The sequence below is a fragment of the Chiloscyllium plagiosum genome, chromosome 20 (genome assembly GCF_004010195.1).
Source record: "Chiloscyllium plagiosum isolate BGI_BamShark_2017 chromosome 20, ASM401019v2, whole genome shotgun sequence".
Lineage (NCBI taxonomy): Eukaryota > Metazoa > Chordata > Chondrichthyes > Orectolobiformes > Hemiscylliidae > Chiloscyllium > Chiloscyllium plagiosum.
In genome coordinates this window covers 35,239,650-35,260,140 of record NC_057729.1, presented here as the reverse complement: position 1 = coordinate 35,260,140, position 20,491 = coordinate 35,239,650, and the positions used below count along the sequence as shown (strand labels likewise).

At 38.9% G+C, this 20,491-nt stretch overlaps 1 protein-coding gene across 8 annotated transcripts in view; it reads right to left on the bottom strand.

Annotated features, from left to right (window-relative positions):
• LOC122560167 (polycomb group protein ASXL1-like) overlaps positions 1 to 20,491 on the bottom strand; it is a 106,527-nt gene that overhangs the window by 22,276 nt on the left and 63,760 nt on the right. For 6 of the 8 annotated variants that reach the window (XM_043710512.1, XM_043710511.1, XM_043710514.1 and 3 more), the window contains 3 exons: positions 16,124 to 16,300; positions 12,932 to 13,098; positions 4,932 to 5,028 (listed from right to left, as the gene is read on the bottom strand). In XM_043710512.1, coding sequence (XP_043566447.1) covers positions 4,932 to 5,028; positions 12,932 to 13,098; positions 16,124 to 16,300 — 441 coding nt within the window. The remainder of the gene's footprint in view (positions 1 to 4,931; positions 5,029 to 12,931; positions 13,099 to 16,123; positions 16,301 to 20,491) is intronic. The other 2 variants (XM_043710513.1, XM_043710518.1) reach the window with 2 other exon arrangements.

The window sequence follows — 20,491 nt, the reverse complement described above, 5'->3', positions numbered from 1 at the left end:
TCGAACTCAGCACCGCCTTCCTAACCTGCAATCTTCTTCCCGACCTCTCCGCCCCCACCCCAGTCTGACCTATCACCCTCACCTTGACCTCTTTCCACCTATCACATTTCCGACGCCCCTCCCCCAAGTCCCTCCTCCCTACCTTTTATCTTAGCCTGCTGGACACACTTTCCTCATTCCTGAAGAAGGGCTAATGCCCGAAACGTCGATTCTCCTGTTCCCTGGATGCTGCCTGACCTGCTGCGCTTTTCCAGCAACACATTTTCAGCTCTCCAGCATCTGCAGACCTCACTTTCTCCTGGAACTAAGAAACAGCAAGGGACAGAAAACTTGGGTGGAAATTGTTTATGGGCCATCAAACAGCAGTGATAAATGTAAATTACAATAAAAGTCAGGTAATTAGAAATGGGTGTAACAAAAGAGAACACAGTATTTACTGGGGAATTCAATCTACATATAGATTGGGCAAACCTTAATTAGTAGTAATATTGTGGAAGACAAATTTTTTTGGAGTATTTGTAGTCTATTTTCCTGTAGCCATGTGTTTAGGAACTAACTAGGTTATTTTAGAACTAGTATTATACAATGAAAGAGGTTAATTAGCAATCTTGTTGTAAAGGAGTCCATAAAGAGGGACAACACATACTTCTCCTTTTACCCTATTTGCCAAAGCTATCTCATGTCCCCTTTTTGCTCTCCATTTTCTTAATTCCCATTATAATCCTGTGTCTGCTTGTAAGGGGCCCATCTATAATGTGTTGCATGTTACTTAATAGCATGCTTTTTTTGAGTTATCACCCTAGTTTTTGATTGAACTACATCACTTTCAAACATAATGCATAATGGGAATTAAGAAAATGGAGGGCAAAAAGGGGACATGAGATAGCTTTGGCAAATAGGGTTAAAGGAGAAGTCTTTAAGGATAAGAGGGTAACCAGGGACAGAATAAGGCCCCTCAAAGATCAGCAAGGCAGATGAGTGGAACCACAGGAGAGGAGTGAAAATACTAAATGAGCACTTTGCATCAATATTTACTGTGGAGAATGATATGGAAGATATAGAATGTGGGTAGATAGATGGTGACACATTGAAAAATATCAATTTTAGAGGAGATGCTGGATGTCTTAAAACGCATAAAGGTGACCAGGACCTGATCAGGTGTATCCTATAACTGTGTGCAAAGCTAGGAATGTGATTACTGGATGGTGAGTGTATGGAATGAGCTGCCAAAGGATGTGATGGAGGCTGCTATAGTACCATTTAAAAGACATTTGGATTAGTATATGAATAGGGTTTAGAGGGATTTGGGCAAAGTGCTGGCAAATGGGAGAAGATTACTTTAGGCTATCTGGTCAGCATGGCTGAGTCTGACTGAAGCATCTGTTTCTGTGCTACATAGCTGCTACTCTATGACTCTAAATGTTTCATGTTTTGCTTCAGTGGGGAAAATACTAAAAATATCCTTAAGAAATAATAGTTAATGTAGTTGTGTAAATCAGGAAATGACACATTAATATTAGTCAAAAAAAAAGAGTAGTCATAGAGACGTGCAGCATGGAAACAGACCTTCGATCCAACTCATCCCATTTGCCAACATTTGGCCCATATCCCTCTAAACCCTTTCTACTCATGAACCCAGCCAGATGCCTTTTAAATGTTGTAATCATACTAGCCTCCACTACCTCCTCTGGTAGCTCATTCCATGTACACCCCACCCTCTGCATGAAAAGGTTGTCCCTTGGGTCCCTTTTAAATCTGTGCCCCTCTTACCTTAAACCTATGCCCCCTAGATTTGGACTCCCCTACCCTGGGAAAAAATGCTTGGCTATTCACCCAATTCATGCCCCTCATGATTTTATAAACCTTTATAAGGTCACCCCTTAGCCTCCCGCCGTCCATGGAAAATAGCCTCAGCGTATTCAGCCTCTCGCTATAGCTCAAGCCTTCCAATTCAGACAACATTCTTGTACATCTTTTGTGCACCCTCTTAAGTTTCACAACATCCTTCCTGGAGCAGGGGAGATCAGAATTGACACAGTATTCTAAAAATGGCCTAACCAACATCGTTCACAACCACCACATGACCTCCCAGCTCCTCCTTTCAATGCACTGAACAATAAAAGGCAAGGGTACCAAAAGTCATCTTCACTATTCTGTTTATCTGGGATTCCACTTTCAAGGAACTATGAACCTGCACTCCAAGGTCTCTTTCTTCAGCAACACTTCCCAGGACCTTACTATTACGTGTATAAGTTCTGCTCGGATTTGCCTTTCCAAAATGCAGCACCTCACATTTATATAAAGTAAACTCCATCTGCCACTATTAGAGAAATTAATGGAAACAAAAGTAGTTAAATTCCCTGCATCTGATGATCTACATCAGAGTGATGAAACATGTGGCTCTAAAGATAGAAGCTGCTCTGACAGTCATTTTTCAAAATTATAGAGATTCCAGAATGCACCAGACTGATTGAAACATTGCAAATGTCATCCTGCATTTTAAGAAAGGAGAGAGAACAAAAATAGGGAGCGACTGACATGTGAGGATATTATCAGTTAAATGGAACATATCCAAAACTACAATACGGAAAGCCATAAAAGGACACTTTAAAAATAATGGTGGATTTGGCAGCATCAACATAGAATTCTGCAAGAGACATTGTGTTTGTCAAACCCGTTAAGGAGTTTTGTGGATACAAGTAGCAGAGTAGAGGAGGGGGAACCAGTTTATATGGTAAATCTAGATTTTTGGAACCATTTCAAAAAAGTTCCATACAAGTGATTGGTAAGCAAAATAAAAGCACATGAAATGAGGGAGAATAATTAACTGATTAACATACAGAAAACAGAGTCAAAATAGTTTTGCAGGAAGAGAAAGATCACTGCTTGGGTCCTTGTGGTTTCACAATCCATAGTCATGATTTTGATGGGAGGATTAAATGTAATATTTTCAGGTTTTTACAAAACTAAGTGACAACGTGAGCAAAGACACTTTCAAAGTGATTTGGAGAGGCAACCAGAGTTGGCAAAACTGTGGCAGCTGAAATACAATGTGGAAAAATGCGAGGTTATCACTTTGATCAGAACAATAGAAATACAGTAAGACTTAAACTAACTTCGAAGGGACTTGGGTATCCTTGTTCATGAATCACAAAGTTAACATGCAGGTACAGCAAGCAGTTAAATAGGTTTATGGTAGATTGTCCTTTATTGCAAGATTATTTGAGATAAAAGATGCTTCATGCAATTATATAATTTGAGACTTGAGTGTTACATGAAATATTTATCTCTTTATGCAAGAGAGATGTAGTTGCCACAAAGGTAATGCAAAGGTCTACTAAACTAATCCCTAGAATTTGGGAGGTTGAGGCATACCAAATCCCATGGAACAGTGTCTCAGAATAGGGATCTGGACATTTAGTGCAGAAATCAGTTTTGTTCTCAATTCTGAGTAGTGAAACTTTTGATTTGCTAACTCCAGGAGGTAGAAGCAGCTCATAAATAATTATTTTCACAACTGAGATTAATAGATTTCTACACAGTAATACATTAACACAGTTTTCCTGCACCATCTCTTAAAGCAGAAGATCAGCCATGATCTCATTGAATGGTGGAGCAGATGTGAAGGGCCAGAGTTGCCCTTGAGAAGATGGTGGTGAGCTACCTTCTGGAATTGCTACAGTCATATAATTGCAGGTAGACCTTAGGGAGTGAAGTCTAAGACTTTGACCCAGCAACAATGAAGGAATGGCAAGATATTTCTAAGCCAGGATGGTGAGCAGCTTGGAGAGGAACGTGCACATGTTGGTCTACTTCTGCTCCTATTTCTTCAAATATGGTCCTTTTTTCATAAAAACAATTATAAATCATGACAGAGACACTACAATGACCGAGATATTAAGCTCAAACCTACTTCATCAGCATAACTAAGTTAGATTGAGATAAAAATAGTAACAGGGGTTCTTGAATCAAGTCTCAAAACATACCTCTACAGAATGCTAAAGTGAATTCTTGGCCTATTTTCAGGCAGGACACATGTCCCAGATTTGATTCGAAATTGCCTAAGCATTTCACTTGCAAACTTGAGTGAGAAAAAAATTGAAAAATAACTTCCAATTTGTACATCAGGTGAAATGCAGTTCTCCACAAATTAAAACAATTATATTGTGAATACTTATTTCAGAAAATATCTTGCAAAGTAAACTGGAAATAACAAATATACTTTAGGTTTTCTTAAATGCACTGAACAAAAGTATAGTTACATCATAAAGATGTGATGCAATTAAATAACTTATTCAGGTACTCATTCTCAAGTCTCAATTTTGGGTGCTAAGAACTTCTTAGAAAGATAGCATTACTCCCTTGCTTCTCCCACTCTCTTCCTCCTGCTAATTTCAATTGTTTTTAAGATGTGTGACATAAACACTTGTAAAAGACAACAAATCTGAAGAATATGAGCAACACCACCACAGATGCTTACGTGGTTGTCAAAGCAGCAAGGAAAACCACCTGGCATGCACACAGAAGTTACAAAGTGAATTAATCTGTGTTTGAACTGAATGCAAGCACAGCAGTATGGTTCATATTTTAGAAAGAAAACATTGTTTTCAAGTGGAATTGAGGTGCAAAGCTTTCCTTGTTACTTTACAGAGAACCCCTACCACTCTGCTGGTTTGTGATTTTTAAGCAACTGAATTAATCTTATGCTGCTAAATGGAAGGAAGGAAACTAGGAGGGGGATGAAAAAGAGCAAATGGAAACAAGTAATTTACTTCCTACGATTCATTGAATTTACAGCACATATGGAGGCTACTCAGTGCATTGCATCTAGTGTTGATCCTCTGGAGGAGTAAAACTAAAAGTTTATTTTAAAATGAGGTTATGAGTCTACTAAACAATCAAGATACAACTTATATCAGTAGGCTGCATACCTTCTGCTAATCGCTCCTTCCATCCCTGAGCTGCAGAGGTGAAAAACTCATTATTTAAGGCTGAACTGCTGAGCCGCATTATACCATCAGTGCCAACCTAGAAGAGTTAAAGAAAACAATTCTATTTAAATTCAGTACAGAAACTGGAACTTTTCATCCAAGTACTAATAAATACTGAACCACATGCTTCAAAAGCTATGAAACCTCCTTTAGGCATATATTAGTTCACCTGGAACATATTAATTCAGCACAAACAGATAATCCAAAGTCTGGATCACGATCAATTTATAAATCTATCAGAATCAGTCCAATTTTGGGTTGAATACAACAAAGAACAGCACGTCCAAGTTGGTAGTGTAAGTTTTCTTCCCCCTACTTAAAAAAAAGACACCCAAGATTCAGATATGACTTTGAATTTCAGAAATCACAACTTTTAGTTTCTTTCCCCCAAAGAAAGCAGAACAAAATACTCTCAAGCTCCCATCACTGCTTGTTAAAATAATAGATTTAAAACATACCTTAAAGTTCTGTTTGAAGCGGTCATATAACACCACAGACAACTTCAATGATTCTAAGTTTAGCCTTAAAAGATTAACAAGGTTTCAGGTTTGACTCACGTTGCTGTACAGTTAACTGAACATAGCAAGGCTGGTAATGGGGTGTATACTGTATAATTATTAGCAGTTTTGAAAAGATGGAGAAAAAAGCCAGATTCTTACTTTTCATTAACCTACACTCAATTTAAAGCATGTGCATATGGGAATCCAACATGGGTTGAATCAGTTGTGAAAACACATCCAAGTGGTGGAAGGAGGTTTGGGGTGGTGGGAAGAGCTTTCAGTACTGTACATGAATATATTGCAACATTAAAGTATAGGAGTGAAGCTTATAAAACTAATTAATACCAATGTAAGTACAAGCTTAAAACAATATTCTACTATCTAGTGGCTACTACAACCACAATTAGACTTGTCATGAAACTTCATCTTATTATAAAAGGAAGCAACCAACTTTTCAGTCTTGCGAAAATTTGGTTAATTAGCATTAAGCTAGGCTCAGCTTGCAGTGGAAACAGCAAATAACAAACCAGTTTGACCGGTTAAACAAATAGTTAATCTTCTCTCACTGAAGCATCTGCAGAGAAACATCTGTTCCCAGTAAACTGAGAAGTGTGAGGCTCTCCACAACAGCCCACTCCTTTCTACTTGCGCTTTTTTTGTTACGCTGCCATTTGAAGACTGCAGCTTTGCTACATTGCCCTCATGTTCGTATGTCATTCATATAAATTTAAACAAGTAAATGGGCAAACATAAGAAATAATTTGGTTTTCATTATAAGGAACATCTTGGTACTGTTAACACATAATAGTGTAGACTTACAACGTACTTCAACTGGGATTGTGTGAAGCAAAATGATCTGGAAATAGTGCAAGTAAATAATTCATCTCCAAAAAAAACAGTAGAATATTTACTTAACTACAGAACAGAAACCCCTTGATGAGAAGAGGTGAATGAAAATTTCATTTCAAGTTCACAATTATGACCTATGAATTTAAAACTTATATTTTGCTACAGATCACAGTGCCACCCACTGGTCTGCACATCATTATTCACCCATACCATCACCCATTTTAGTCCTAATATATAGCACAGCTAACCACCATCCACTGTGTAAAACAAAAAAAGCACATCAGGGTTCTGTGTTACTCAAGCTAATTTTCAGCAAAACCAAATCTAATTGAAAATTCTGAACCCTGGTTAGGAATTTCTTTTCTCAATTTCAAGATTTTAGTTTTTAAAAATTGAATACCTTGAAGCACCTACTTAATGTTGGTTCAAGTTTATTCCTATCATCTTCAATTAATCACGAGCATATTGCGAACAAAACTCACCATGCGCAAGAGAAACTCCAAGACTATGCTAATTTTCTTAAAATCAAGAGCACTGATTAAGATTAGAAGAGGCAACCTTTTGTAGCATTTAACTTGATAAGAACCAGAATAAAAATTGGTTTTGGTCATCAAATCTCCTCTCTTGCTGATGTCTCAATACTAAGGCGTTCATCTGCAAAATCCACGTATAGTATTAGCAGTTCCAACCAACTCCTGAAGCCATATATGAATTGGTCCATAGTGACTTTTCCTCTCTATTTTTTCCTACACACAAGAACCAATCTCACATTCACAGACAAGATACTGAGGAAAGAAAAAACAATCAATCATCAATGGCAGGAACTTAGCTTTACCACTTTATAAAGTACCAATCTGCAGTTGAACTGGATTAAATTTCTATTCTCAATAACAAACCAAACAAAAAAAAAAGTTACCAAACAGAACATTTCAGAACCAAAATGTGGAGTGCTACAGAAATTCACCATTCGTGTCTTTTTACATATTAGGAAGCCAGTTAAAAGATTAATATATGACACCAACATATTAATCAAAGGGGTTTCTAAAGAAGCTCAGTCTTGATGCTTGAAACAATTAATCTTTTATAAGATGTTCTCACTTGACCCCACCTCTGAACCAGGAAGCCCAGATTCAAGTCCCACAAGTAGGTTTTAATAAGTTTAAGGAAAAGGAGAAAGAGAAAAATTGTGTTTGGAGGGAGAATTTTAGTGCTTTAGGTGTTAGGTAGCCAATAGCATGGACACCAATATGGATGATTAAAATCAGGGATGCCACAGAATCAGAACTGGAGAGTCATAGATATCAAAGAGTTGAGAGGCTGGAATAGATTGCAGTAACAACTCATGTCCCATAATGATCTTTCTTGAAGAACCAATGGGACGTCTAATGACATGTCATTGGGATAAAATGCCACATATCCAAATTTGCCATAAACACATAGGTAGACAGCATTGTTAGCAGTGCTGATGGAATGTGATATTATGTACACAAATTACTTGAATTGCTGTGGCAAATAGATTTCAACATATTCAATAGGAAGTCATTCACTTCAGACCAAGGAAGGATAGAATAGGGTATTTTTTTTAAAGTAGTGAAACACTAGCCTTTATAACTAGAGAGCTAGAATACAAAGGGAACAAATTTTTACTGAAGCTGCAGAATGCTCTGGCTCAACCACACCTGGAGTTCTGGGTGCAGTTACAGGCACATCTTACAAAGGAAATACAAGCCTTGGAAGGAGCATCAAGTTTGTTTAGTAGAATGCTATTTTAATTTCAAAGGTTTGTTATAACATCATATACAATTGGAATAAAACCTGAAAATTCTGGAAATCGAGAGCACATTTGTGGAGATAAACAGTTACCATCTCAGGTTCATGACGTTGCATGAGAAAATTACCAATTCAGGTTTACATTTCCAAGAACAAAGACTGAAGGTGATTTGATTAAGGTTTTTAAGATTTTGAAAGAAGTTGAAAAAACCTTCAAAGCAAAACCATAGCATTCATGAGAAAAGTATGAAAAACTTCAGGTAAAGTTTGGCTGGAGTATAAGTTTCATTCTGACAAGAAACAGTAAGTACTATCAAAATTAGTAATTTTAAAATGGCAATAAATAGATTTCTGTCAGGAGCAATATAAAGAACATGGTGGCTGTTTGGAGTTAAGAAATTGATGAGCATTAAGCAACTGAATGGTTGAACATGCTTGAAAGTCCGATACTTAATTTTCAGAGCTCCCATATCAACTATATGGACATATGCTATCATACTGAGAAAGTTCTAACAAAAAAAAATTGTGAAAACACTAGTATCGCAAAGAGCTTTCAAAAATAACTTCAGAGCCATGTAACCATCCCAAAATGCTAACTAGAGTATTTATGAGGGCCTGCGACAATGTAGCATGATCAGTAAACACGAACAAATGTGTTGGAAGCTCCTTGCAAGATTCCTCTTTGACTCAACGAATATTGGCTTTAAAGAAAATCTGTCCCATTACGTACTGAACCACAAAAGGAAAGATTTTGTACATGTACTATGAAGTTAAGTTGCTTGAACATTTGTGGTGATCAATGGGAAAAGAAAGAACGAAAGAACGTCCCAAATGTCCTCCAGTTCTCAGTGCAGTTTGAAGGACAGTTGAAATGGCCTCCTTTAGGCAACAAAGTAAATATAACACTCATTTTATGTCCTAAACAATATGTTCAACATCTCACCACATGCCACAATTCTGCATTGAATAGAATCCACCTGACTTGCAAATGATTTTGCCTACAAAACATGATCTTCAAAATTACTATTCTTGAAGCAACTTCCAGAACAGATATTTCAGAGTGGACAGCCAATGGGTTCAATCGGTTGATGATACCTTCAGACAGAAGTCAGCTTTAGCATCAACTGTTTTTGAGGACATCAAGAACAGAATGTGATCTTAAACACTGATGGAGCAATACTAAGCAGTGGCCATCATTACTGATATTTCAGTAACATTTTAAACTTTTCTACATAAAAGTACACTGGGAGTGCTGAAACTAGCCATTTGATTAGCTAATAAAATTAAATTATGCTGGCAATCACGAGTCAGGCAGCATCCATGAAGAGAGTGCAAATTAACTTTGAGTATAGAAGACACTTCACCAGAGCTGCTTTAAGGAAGATTTATCTAGACTTGAAACATTAGTTTGCTTTTTCTTCACAGATGCTGCCTGACCCACCGTGATTTCCAGCATTTTAAATTTTCAATACAGATTCCAACCTCTGCAGTAATTTGCTCATATTTGATTAGCTAATCTGAAAAGCACCAACAAATGGCAAACCATCACTTTGTACTAAACACACTAACCAAAGAAGGCAAGCGTGCCAAACACCAGCTTCACCACCTTGTCTACCTGCAACTTCACTTTCAAGGAGCTATGCACCTGCACCCCTAGGTCCCTTTGTTTGGCAACATTCTCCCTCTTGAATTTGCCTTTCCAATTGCCAACTGAACCTGCATTTTAACCTTAACAGAATCCTAAACTACGACTCCTAACTCTTTGTGCCTCAGATTTCTGAAGTCTTTCCCAGTTTAGAATATAATCTGCACTTATATTCTTCCTAAACAAATACATAAACTCTCACTTTCTCATAGTCTATTCCATCTGCCATTTCACTGTCCACTTTCCAAGCCTGCCCAAGTCCTTCCGCAGCCTCCCCACTTCCTCAACATTACCAATCACTCCACCTATCTTTGTGTCAACTGCAAATTTAGCATTAACGGACTCAGTTCCTTCATCCAGATCTTTAATATACATGAATAGTTATGGTCCTAATGTAGAACCCTGCAGAACTCCACTCGTCACCAGCTGCCATCCTGTAAGGAACTCCTTTTATCCTCACTCTGCCTTCTGCCAGCCAGTCAATCCTCTATCCATGCCAGGACCTGGTCCTAACACCATGAGTTCTTATCTTATTTAGCAGGTTCCTGAGAGTTGATACCTTGTCAATGGCCTTCTGGATATCCAACCGGATCACATCCACTGGATCTCCTTTGTCTAACTTGCTTATAAACTCAACAAATTCCAAATGATTTGTCAGGCATAACCTCCCCCTGATGAAGCAGTGCTGACCATGCACTTCCAAGTACTCGCAATCTCATCCTTATTAATGGACTAAAACCTTACAAAATGACAGATAAAGAGGCAATGGCCTAGTGATATTATCACTGAACTGTTAATCCAGAAACCTAGGTAACGTTCCAGATAGTGGAATTTGAATTCAATAAATATCTGGAATTAAGAGTTTAATGATGACCATGAATACATTGTTGATTGCTGGAAACACCCATTTGGCTCATTCGTGTCCTTCAGGGAAAGAAAACTGCCATCTTTACCTGCTCTGGCCTTTATGTGACTCCAGACGCACCATAATGTAATTCCCTCTAAACTGTTACTTCTAGGCAATTAAGGATGGGCAAAAATGATGGCCTAGCCAGTGACACCCTCATCGCATAATGAATACAAAAAACATTAGACTAATTAGGCCTATAACTTCTTGCCTTCAACCTTTCTCCCTTCTGAAACATGGATGTTACATTAGCCATTTTCCAGTCCTCTAGAGAACTTTCCCGACTCCAGTGATTCCTGAAAGATCACCACCAATGCCTTCAATCTCTTCAGCTATTTCCTTCAAGACTCTGGGGTGTAATCCATCTGGTCTGGGTGATTTATCTGCCTTCAGATCTTTTAGTTTCCCTCGTAGTTTTTGCTTAGTGATCGCCACTAATGTCTGCCCTTGACCCTCCTGAAGTTCGAGTATGATACTGGTGTCTTCCACTGTGAAGAATGATGCAAAATACCTATTCAGTTCGTCTACGACTTCTACTACATTACTTCTCCAGCCTCATTTTTACTCCCATAACTCTGCCTGTGTTGTTCCATCATCTTCCATGCTAGGCTCCCCTTCAAAGCAATTCTGGCCAGCTCCTCCCCTCATGCCTCTGCAGTTAGATTTACTCAATTGGAATACTGTTATGTCTGATTCAACAATTTCCAATCAAACTTGAGGTGAATTCTATCATAATATGGTCAATGTACCTTCGGAGGTTCCTTCAGCTTAAGCTTCCTAATCAAACCTGCTTCATTATACATAAAGAAATCCAGAATTGCCTGTTCTCTAACAAGCTGATCCAAAAATAACTGTCATGTTGATATTCCATGTATTCCTTTACTTGAGATGTGCTACCAACCTGACTTTCTCAGTCTACCTGCGTATTGAAGTTGCCCCATGATTATTGTAATAGTGCCTTTCTTACATCCCTTTTCTATCTCCTGATTTATTTTCTGTCCTCCATCCTAACTATTGCTAAGAGAGGCCTGTACATCACTCCTCACAGGGTCTTTTCTCCTTTGCAGTTCCTCAACTGTATCCGCACAGATTCTGTGCCTTCCAACTCTAATCTTTATCGATTTATTTTCTTAATGACAATGCAATTCCGCCCTCTCTGCCTGTCCTTTCAATATGAAGTGTTCACTTGGATATTTCGTTCCCAGCCCCGATTGCCTTGCAGCCACATCTGTGATACCCAAAACATTGCAATCACCAATTTCAATCTGTGCCACAAGTTCATTTTTCTTTTTCGTAAAATCGTGTATATAAGCACAACACCGTCAGTCTGTGTGACTGGCCCCAGCTTAATAGCTGTCCTCTTATCAGCCATGCCGGAAGTTAGCTTCCTGAGCCTTTACATGGTCTGCACTATTCTAGAAACCTCAATAACTTCTACCAAGCTCTCCCCTCCCCCTACCATAACATTTTCCATAATTTCCACAGCTCTTCTCCAACCGCCGCCCCCACCCTGAACTCAGGATAATTTTGACACTTCACTTCATTTAAATACAAAGATGCACTCATCGACAAAACTACTATGCCTTAACTATTAATTAATAAATCCCACTACGTTAATTGACAATTTAAACATTTTTGTACAAGCTTTCCTGACTTGATGTTATCTATGCAGCTGTGTTCAAATTATTCAATGTTCAATTTTAGATAAAATGTTCCTGATTTAGTAGACTAAACACTCAAAGCAAGTGCTTCTAAATTCATTTCCATAATCGAAACCAATGCATGGAGTGCATAAATCCGATTGGGATCACAAATAATGCTTGTTTCTACAGACAAAATACAAGGCAAAAGCAAAATATGACAAAATCAAAAATGTCCAAAATAGTGATCAGGTCAAGCAGCAGCTGTGGAGAGAAACCAGTTTTCAGGTCAATCATCTGATAAAGCTCATTAATCTGAAATGTTAATTCTAGTCCTACCCTCACAATTGAAAAGAACAAAATATATCAAGTGGAGAAAGTAAGGCTTAACACGCTGCATTTAGTCAGAACCAATACAATGGTTTGTCACATAAAACATGGCCATAAATTAGAGTCATAGCGGCTTGTTATAGCATGGGAAAAGGCCCTTTAGCCCACTGTGTCAAAATTGTCATCTTGAATAAGAAAGGCCCAGTATTTATTCTCCCTTCTCTTTTCACCAATTAAGTGTGCATAGTTTTCCTTTTGATAAAAATGCATTCAATATCCATGCTCAGATCAATCCCTACCTGCCTGTCCACCTCTGGCAGTAGAAATAGCAGCTGTTGCTGAAAATGTAGCGGCAAAGAAGTGAAAGTCCGTGAGTTAATCAAAGCACGTAGATTCGTGTTCACAAGAATTGATCCAGGTGTTTCAACATCAATCTCTTCCCCTCTGTTCCGCTTCATCTGTCCTGCTTTCAAAATACAAAACCATGAAACACCTCATTGTAGCTGAAGAGACAAAAAGAAATCACAAAACTACAAGCTGGCTGTAGGATTTTTAATATTTAGCACCTGACAGAATTTGATTTAAACTCTTAACCCTTCATGACATAAGCACAAGGCAGTCTTCCTGGAAAAAAGTAGCCTGAAAATATGTTTTGAACATCCAATAATCCAAAAACCAACTTCAAGTGCCTCAACAAAAATAAATAATTTGTGGAGCCAAATATCCCTTTGTGAACAAATGCCTCAATCCTCTGTAAAGGTTACAGCACTGTATTAAGACAATTGATTGCATGTTTTTCTGAGGACTCCATCTCACTCAGCGCCACCCTCCCCAATTCATGCCTCTCCCACTCCCTGAATCTCCAGACTGCTGATAACTCTCCCTCTTGTTGCCACTTTGGCTTTCATGTTATCTCTTACAAGATGAGGGGCATGGATAGGGTAAATAAACATTTCTTTTTCCCAGGGGTGGGAGAGTCCAAAACTGAAGGGCGTAAGTTTATAGTGAGAGGGGAAAGATTTAAAACTAACCTAAGCAGCAGTTTTTACATGCAGAGTATGGTACATATATGGAATGAGCTGCCAGAGGAAGTGGAGGAGACTGGTACAATTACAACATTTAAAAGATATCTGGATGGGTATAGGAATAGGAAAGGATTAGATGGATACGGACCAAATGCTTGCAACTGGGACTAGTCGTATTTAGGATATCTGGTCGGCATGGACGAGTTGGACTGAAGGGTCTGGTTCCATGCTGTACATCTTTATGACTTCACAAAGTTTCTTTCTGTATTTCTTATTGCTCAGCTACAGAGACTTTGGCATATTGAGGATTCAGGAAGAAGTCAGTCAGAGAGAGACATGATCAGAGAGCATTACATGTAGCAAACAAGAGGTTTGGCAAGCAACATCAATTGTAACTAGAGGTTCAAGATGCATGATGTGTCAGAAGCTCAGATTGCAGAATCAACAGCAGCAGCAAGGGTCACAGAGTGAGAAAGACAGTGGTGAGCAGATCAGAAGTAAAAAACTTCTTTCATGCATTTGAATTTTATTTTAAATCTTATTTTATTTAGCAATATGAACCAATATTTATTTCTTTAACTGCATGCAAGGTGGTAGCGGTGAGATGGTTTTTTAAAATCGCTGCAGCCCAAGTGGTGTAGGTACATATGTAGACATGATCGGAAGGGATTTCCTTGACTTTGGCACTGCAATGTAAAGAAATGACACTGTGATTCCAAGTCAGGACGTGGAGGGAGACTTGCAAGTGTTGGCACTCCTACGCATCTGTTGTTGTAGGTTGTACAGAAGGCAGGTTTGGAAGGCGCTGTCGCAAGACCCTTGGTGAGCTGAAGTAGTGCATATTTTACATGGTAAACATTTATGCATTGGGGGCTGAGGCAATAACCATTTAAGGTGGTGGATAGGGTGGAATAAAATACTTGCAATCGTTAAAGTGTTGAGAATATTCTATCACATGCTGCCTTGTAAATGAAGAACAGGCTTCGCAGAGTCGGGAAGCAGTTTACTTGCCTCAGACTTCCTCTGGTGGCCATAACATTTGTATGGCTAGGCCAGTTTAATTTCAGGTTCATAGCAACCACAGAATGTTATATTTCATGTTTCAAGTTCAACTATTTCATATTCATGTACCCTCTGGTTCTACAGAATCCTGGCTGAAAAACAGATGGCCCAACTGTTGTGTATTAAATCCGTGCCTTTGCCCATCTATCATCTCATCCTTTAATAATTTCCCAATTCACCCTTACCTTTGCAAGTTTTATTGAAATTTAGGTTCCTAGTTTCCTGAAGTTCTGAACTAAACCTTTCTCAAAGTCATAACATCATTTTGTCACATTATGATCATCTTTCTCCAGAGCTTCCTTTACGATGTTATTAAACGTGCTTCTCTGCACAGTATTTGATCTCAAATAGCCCATCCTCCAGTCAATTACATCTTGACCTAGAAAACTGCCTCAATTTTTGTTTAAAAGGAATGAGTATTTCTTTCTGCCTTGTTACATAATTTTAGTCCTCTAAGTTTAATTTTGTATTCTTTTGTGGGATGTTTGTGTTACTTGCAAAAAAAAGCATCTATTGTTAGTTGACTTTGAAAGGAGGTAGTTTTGGCAGATTATTTCAAAAAAATTGTTAAAGAGTCAAATGCTAAAATTCCTCTTACAAAGCCAGCAAGTTATTTCTAGCATTGCTTTCTGCTCCTTGATGCCTACTCAGACACAAACTAATACTATATGTTAATTTTTCAAACTAAAATACTTTCTCTATTCTCTTTATTCAAGGAAACCATCCTCCATTTTGCCCATATGCTCTAGAACTGAAATATCCTAGATTATTTAATTCCTAATCATGATCACTCGACAACCACATCTCTGTAACAGCTATTAAAACAAACTTATTAAATATCTGATATGAAAACAAAATACTGCAAACCTGATAGGTATAATCAGAAATGCTTTATGAAACATACCATGCCTTAACATTGCTGTGAAATATCAATACTGTCTCAAATTACAGATACCTCCAGATGACAGGGTGGTTCCAGCAATTTTTAAAAAATTCATTTTCCAACATCTGCAATATTTAACATTTGTAGATCTATGATGTTCTGTTCCCTTAGGAGCACTATACAAATCTAAGTTGTTGAAATACACCACAAAAACACAACATCCAACAAGTTGTAAGTTACCTGACATTAACATGCATGGTTCCACTGCAAGGAATCAATGACTAAATAAACAAAATATTTTTAAACGATGCTGTGTATGTAAATCAATGGATGAGCAATAAACAGTCCTGATTATTGTTTATAACCCATGCTCTGTATTTCCAGAGGCACAAAGTATAATTTCATCTTTAGGCCATGAATAGTTGGGCACTTTGTAGAACATAGCATTTTAAAACAACATTTCATTCTCCAAGATTACAACAGATACATTATCCTAAAAAGTAACAAAAATCACTTCTTACCCGTGCTTGGCCTTCTCAGGGCTCTGAAATGCTGTCCAGGTTTCCGGTTCAGGCTAGACCTACACTGAAGTTTATTCATTTCTGTTCGGTTGTATTGTGTGCTCCCTGAAGTCACTGTGCAGGAACTAATGCTAGATGCATTGCTTGATTCACCATCGGTGTGCTTTGCTGCAAATGCTGAAAAATAAATACTTCCTTTACTCAATTGTGTAACTCTAAAAACTGAAAAGAGGAGGACATAAAAGGAAACTATGGTCTTGATCTATGACAGTTAGCGTCTCAATTTCAGATCTGAACAAGATTGAAGAAAACTAAACATGAGCAAACTGGCCATTAATATGCTAAACATTTTCTGATAAACATTTTGCCGCTCAAAAGAAATTCCAATTCTTTGATTTAAAAAGATTACCAGAGAAAGAAATACTGCAAATTAAGTGCTTACTTTAAAAAGCTAGACATCCAAATTTGGATGTACACAAAAATCTGACAATTGAACTATACAGGTATTATTTAGATCAATTACTTTCACTATTTCTAGCACTGTTTTCTGCCCCTTGATTTCTACTCAAACACAATTCTATAAATTAATTTTTCAAACTAAAATCCTTTCTCTATTCTCTTTATTCTATCTTTTTGTTCAAGTAATGTTAACTTCTTAAAAGTAAACTCTTGAACAAGGAATTAATATACTTACAGAGCAAAGTCTATTAATATTTTGAGAGAAGGTACTTAGTGTACTTTAGAGCTGAAAATGTGTTGCTGGAAAAGCGCAGCAGGAAGGGCTTATGCCCGAAACGTCGATTCTCCTGTTCCCTGGATGCTGCCTGACCTGCTGCGCTTTTCCAGCAACACATTTTCAGCTCTGATCTCCAGCATCTGCAGACCTCACTTTCTCCTCCTTAGTGTACTTTATGCAAATGAGCGAATCTGGAATTTCACGTTTTTTTCATTCACTTGTGCAACATGGGCATCATTGGGTGGCCAACATTTAATACCTGTCCCTAGCTACCCTTGAACTGAATGGCATGCTAGGCCAGTTTACAGCAGTTGAGAGTCAAGCACTGTATTTTTGGCAAATGTAGGCAAGAGCAGGTGAGGATGGCAGATTTCCTTCCCGGAGGTGAACCAGGTGAGTTTTTCCAACATTCAGCAACGGTTTCATGGTAGATTCTGAATTCCAGACTTCAAAAAAAAAATTGAATTCAAATTCTAAATGGCAGGATTCGAACCCAGGTCCCCAGAACATGGAGCTGAGTTTATGGATTGATAGTCTAGCAATAATACCACAAGGCCATTGTCTCCCCTTTTACACTCATGTAAACTGAAATAACACAAAGAATGCAACAAATGTATTGGAGCAGAGTGCCTCTTCAGAGTCTAAAAGCTTGTCCTCTACTATCAGAAAACAATACTGTAATAGAAAATTGTGCTAAAGTAATCAAATACCCAAAAGTCATAGGAAACAAAACAGCTGAGCAAGGTGTCAACATTACAATTTTAACACGAGCTCCTCCATTCATAACACTTTCTGACTAAAATATAGATCACACTACTACTGACATGCTTCCAGAGTTGTATTTCTATTCTCAAAGTAAAATAGGCTTTCAGCTAGTTTATGTAAAGTCCTCTACCACCTAGAGTCCACAGTATTTTATTGAAGGATGGCAGATTTCCTTCCAGATGGATTTTTACGAGAATCAGTAGTGGTTACACAATTATTATTAGACTAACTTTTCATCCCAGATATTTTTTTCCCTTTTTATTGAATTTAAATTTCACCATCTCCCATGGTGGATTTCAAACGCATGACCCAGTACATGAGCCTGGGGTTCTGGATTATTCATGCAGCGACACCACTACACCACCATTTATGCCTCCATCGTCTTGAACCCCCTACTGTCCATATTGCTGTAGAGATATGAATTACAGGGTTTTGGCCAAGCAACAGTGAAGGAACAGCAAGATCCAAGTCAGCAAGGTGGGTTTGAAGATAGCTTGCAGGTGGTGCTGTTCCCATACATCCACTGTCACTTCCCTTCCAGGTGATATCTTCCAGACCTGCAACCTATTTTTATTTTAAATTGTACAACTACTCTGGACAATCTGTAAGCTGCTTTCTTGAGCCACTGTTGTCGCTGGAGTGCAGGGAGCCACACTGTGTGGTTAAAAAAGGTGTTTCAGGATTCTGAAACAGTTAACAATGAGAGAATGGTAATATAATTGCAAGTCAGGACAGTATGCATCTGGATAAAAACATGCAGGTAGTGGCAGTCCCATGGGGTTAGATTGCAATGAGTTTGGTTTTAGTTTGGTTTGGTTTTACCTGTGTGTGTTTTTTCAGAGAAAACAGCTTTGAGAAGAAGTGAGAGCAATCCGTCAGGAACTACGTATATGCAGCGAAGGGTTATCAAATTTCAAGGCTGCTTCTGACATGGAGTAACTTAGCAAAAGTAAGGCCCATGCTTGAACTAAAGTGATCTCAAATATGAGGCACTTAATCAGAGCTGGAGGGTCACTCAGCCGGATGCTAGTGAAAGAATTCCCAATAAATCTCCTTCTTGGAAAATAGCAGGAATCCCAAGAAGAGGAGAGAATTTGAGAGTTGTGACACTTTTTAAAATTCATTTTGTGGGATGTGGGCGTCACTGGCTGGCCAGCATTTATTGTCTTTCCCTCGGTGCCCTTGAGAAGGTGGGAACGAGCTGCAGTCCACCTGCTGTGCATTGACCCAAAATGCCAATAGGGAGCAGATTCCAGGATCATGGCCCAGCAACAGTGCAAGAATGGTGATCCATTTCCAAGTCAGCATGGTCAGGGGCTTGGAGGGGAACTTAGAGCTGTTGATGATCCTGTCTATCTTCTGCCCTTGCCTTTCTTGATGGAAGTGGTTGTGGGTTTTGAAGGTGCTATCTGAGGATCTTGGATGAATTTCTGCAGTACATCTTGTAAATAGTACACACTGCTGCTGCTGAGTGTTGGTGGTGTGGTGCGAGTCAAGTGGGCTGCTTTTTCGTTGGATTGTGTCAAGCTTCTTGAATATTGTTGGAGCTGCACTCATGCAGGCGAGTGGGGAGAATTCCATCATAGGCCTGTTTTCCACCTTGTAGATGAACAGGCTTTGGGGAGTCAGGTGGGGAATTATTCACTGCAGTATCTCCAGTCTCTGACCTGCTTTTGTAGTCACTGCGTTGATGTGGCAAGTGCAGTCGAGTTTCTGGTCAATGGTGACCTTCAGGATGTTGGTGGTGGGGCAGTGATGTTAACACCATTGAATGTTAAGGGGCAGTGATTGGATTGTCTCTATTGGTGATAGTCATAGCCTGGCATTTGTGTGGCATGAACAGGACTTGCCATTTGTTAGCCTAGGCCTGGGTATTGTCCAGATCTTGGTGCATTTGTATATGGACTACTTCAGTATCTAAAGAGTTGAGAATAGTGCTGAACATTCAGCAATCATCAGCAAAATCCTAACTTCTGACCTAATGATGGAGGGAAGGGTCACTGATGAAGCAGCTGAAGATGTCTGGACCTCAGCACTACCCTAAGGAACTCTTGCAGAGATGTTCTGGAGCTGACATGACTGACCTCCAACAACAACGACCATCTTCTTACATGCCAAGTAATGACCCCAACTAGCAGATAGTTTTGTCCCTGATAGCCACTGATTCCAGTTTTGGCAGCACTCCTTGATGCTACACTAGGTTGGATGCAGCCTTGACATCAAGTGCTGTCACACTCACCTCATCTCTGGAATTTAGCTTTTTGGACCAAGTTTGGAATGAGGTCAGAAGCAGAATGGCCCTGGCAGAACCCAAACTGGGTGTCACTGAGGTTATTGTTGAGCGGGTGTTGCTTGATGGCACTGTTGATTATACCTTCCATCACTTCACTGATGATCAAGAGGAAACTAATGGGCCAGCAATTGGTTGGGTTGGATTTGTCACTTGTTTGTTTTTTTATGTACAGGATAGACCTGGGAAATTTTCCATATTGTTCAGTCGATGTCACTGTACTGGAAGAGCTTGGCTAGGGGAGCAGCAAGCTCTGGAACACAAGGCTTCAGTACTATTGCCAGATTATTGTCAGGGCCCATAGCTTTTGCAGTATCCAGTATTTCCAACTGTTTCTTGATGTTATGGGGAGCAAATCGAATTTGTTCAAGACTGGTATTTGTAATGCTGGTGACTACTGGAGGACGCTGAGATAGACCACCCACTTAGCAATTCTGACTGAAGACTGTTGTGAATGCTGCAGCCTTATCGTTTACACTGATGTGCTGGACTCTTCCATCATTGAGGATAGGGATATTGCAGAGACTTCTCCTCTAATGGATTGTTTAATCATCCACCGCCATTCACAATTGGTTGC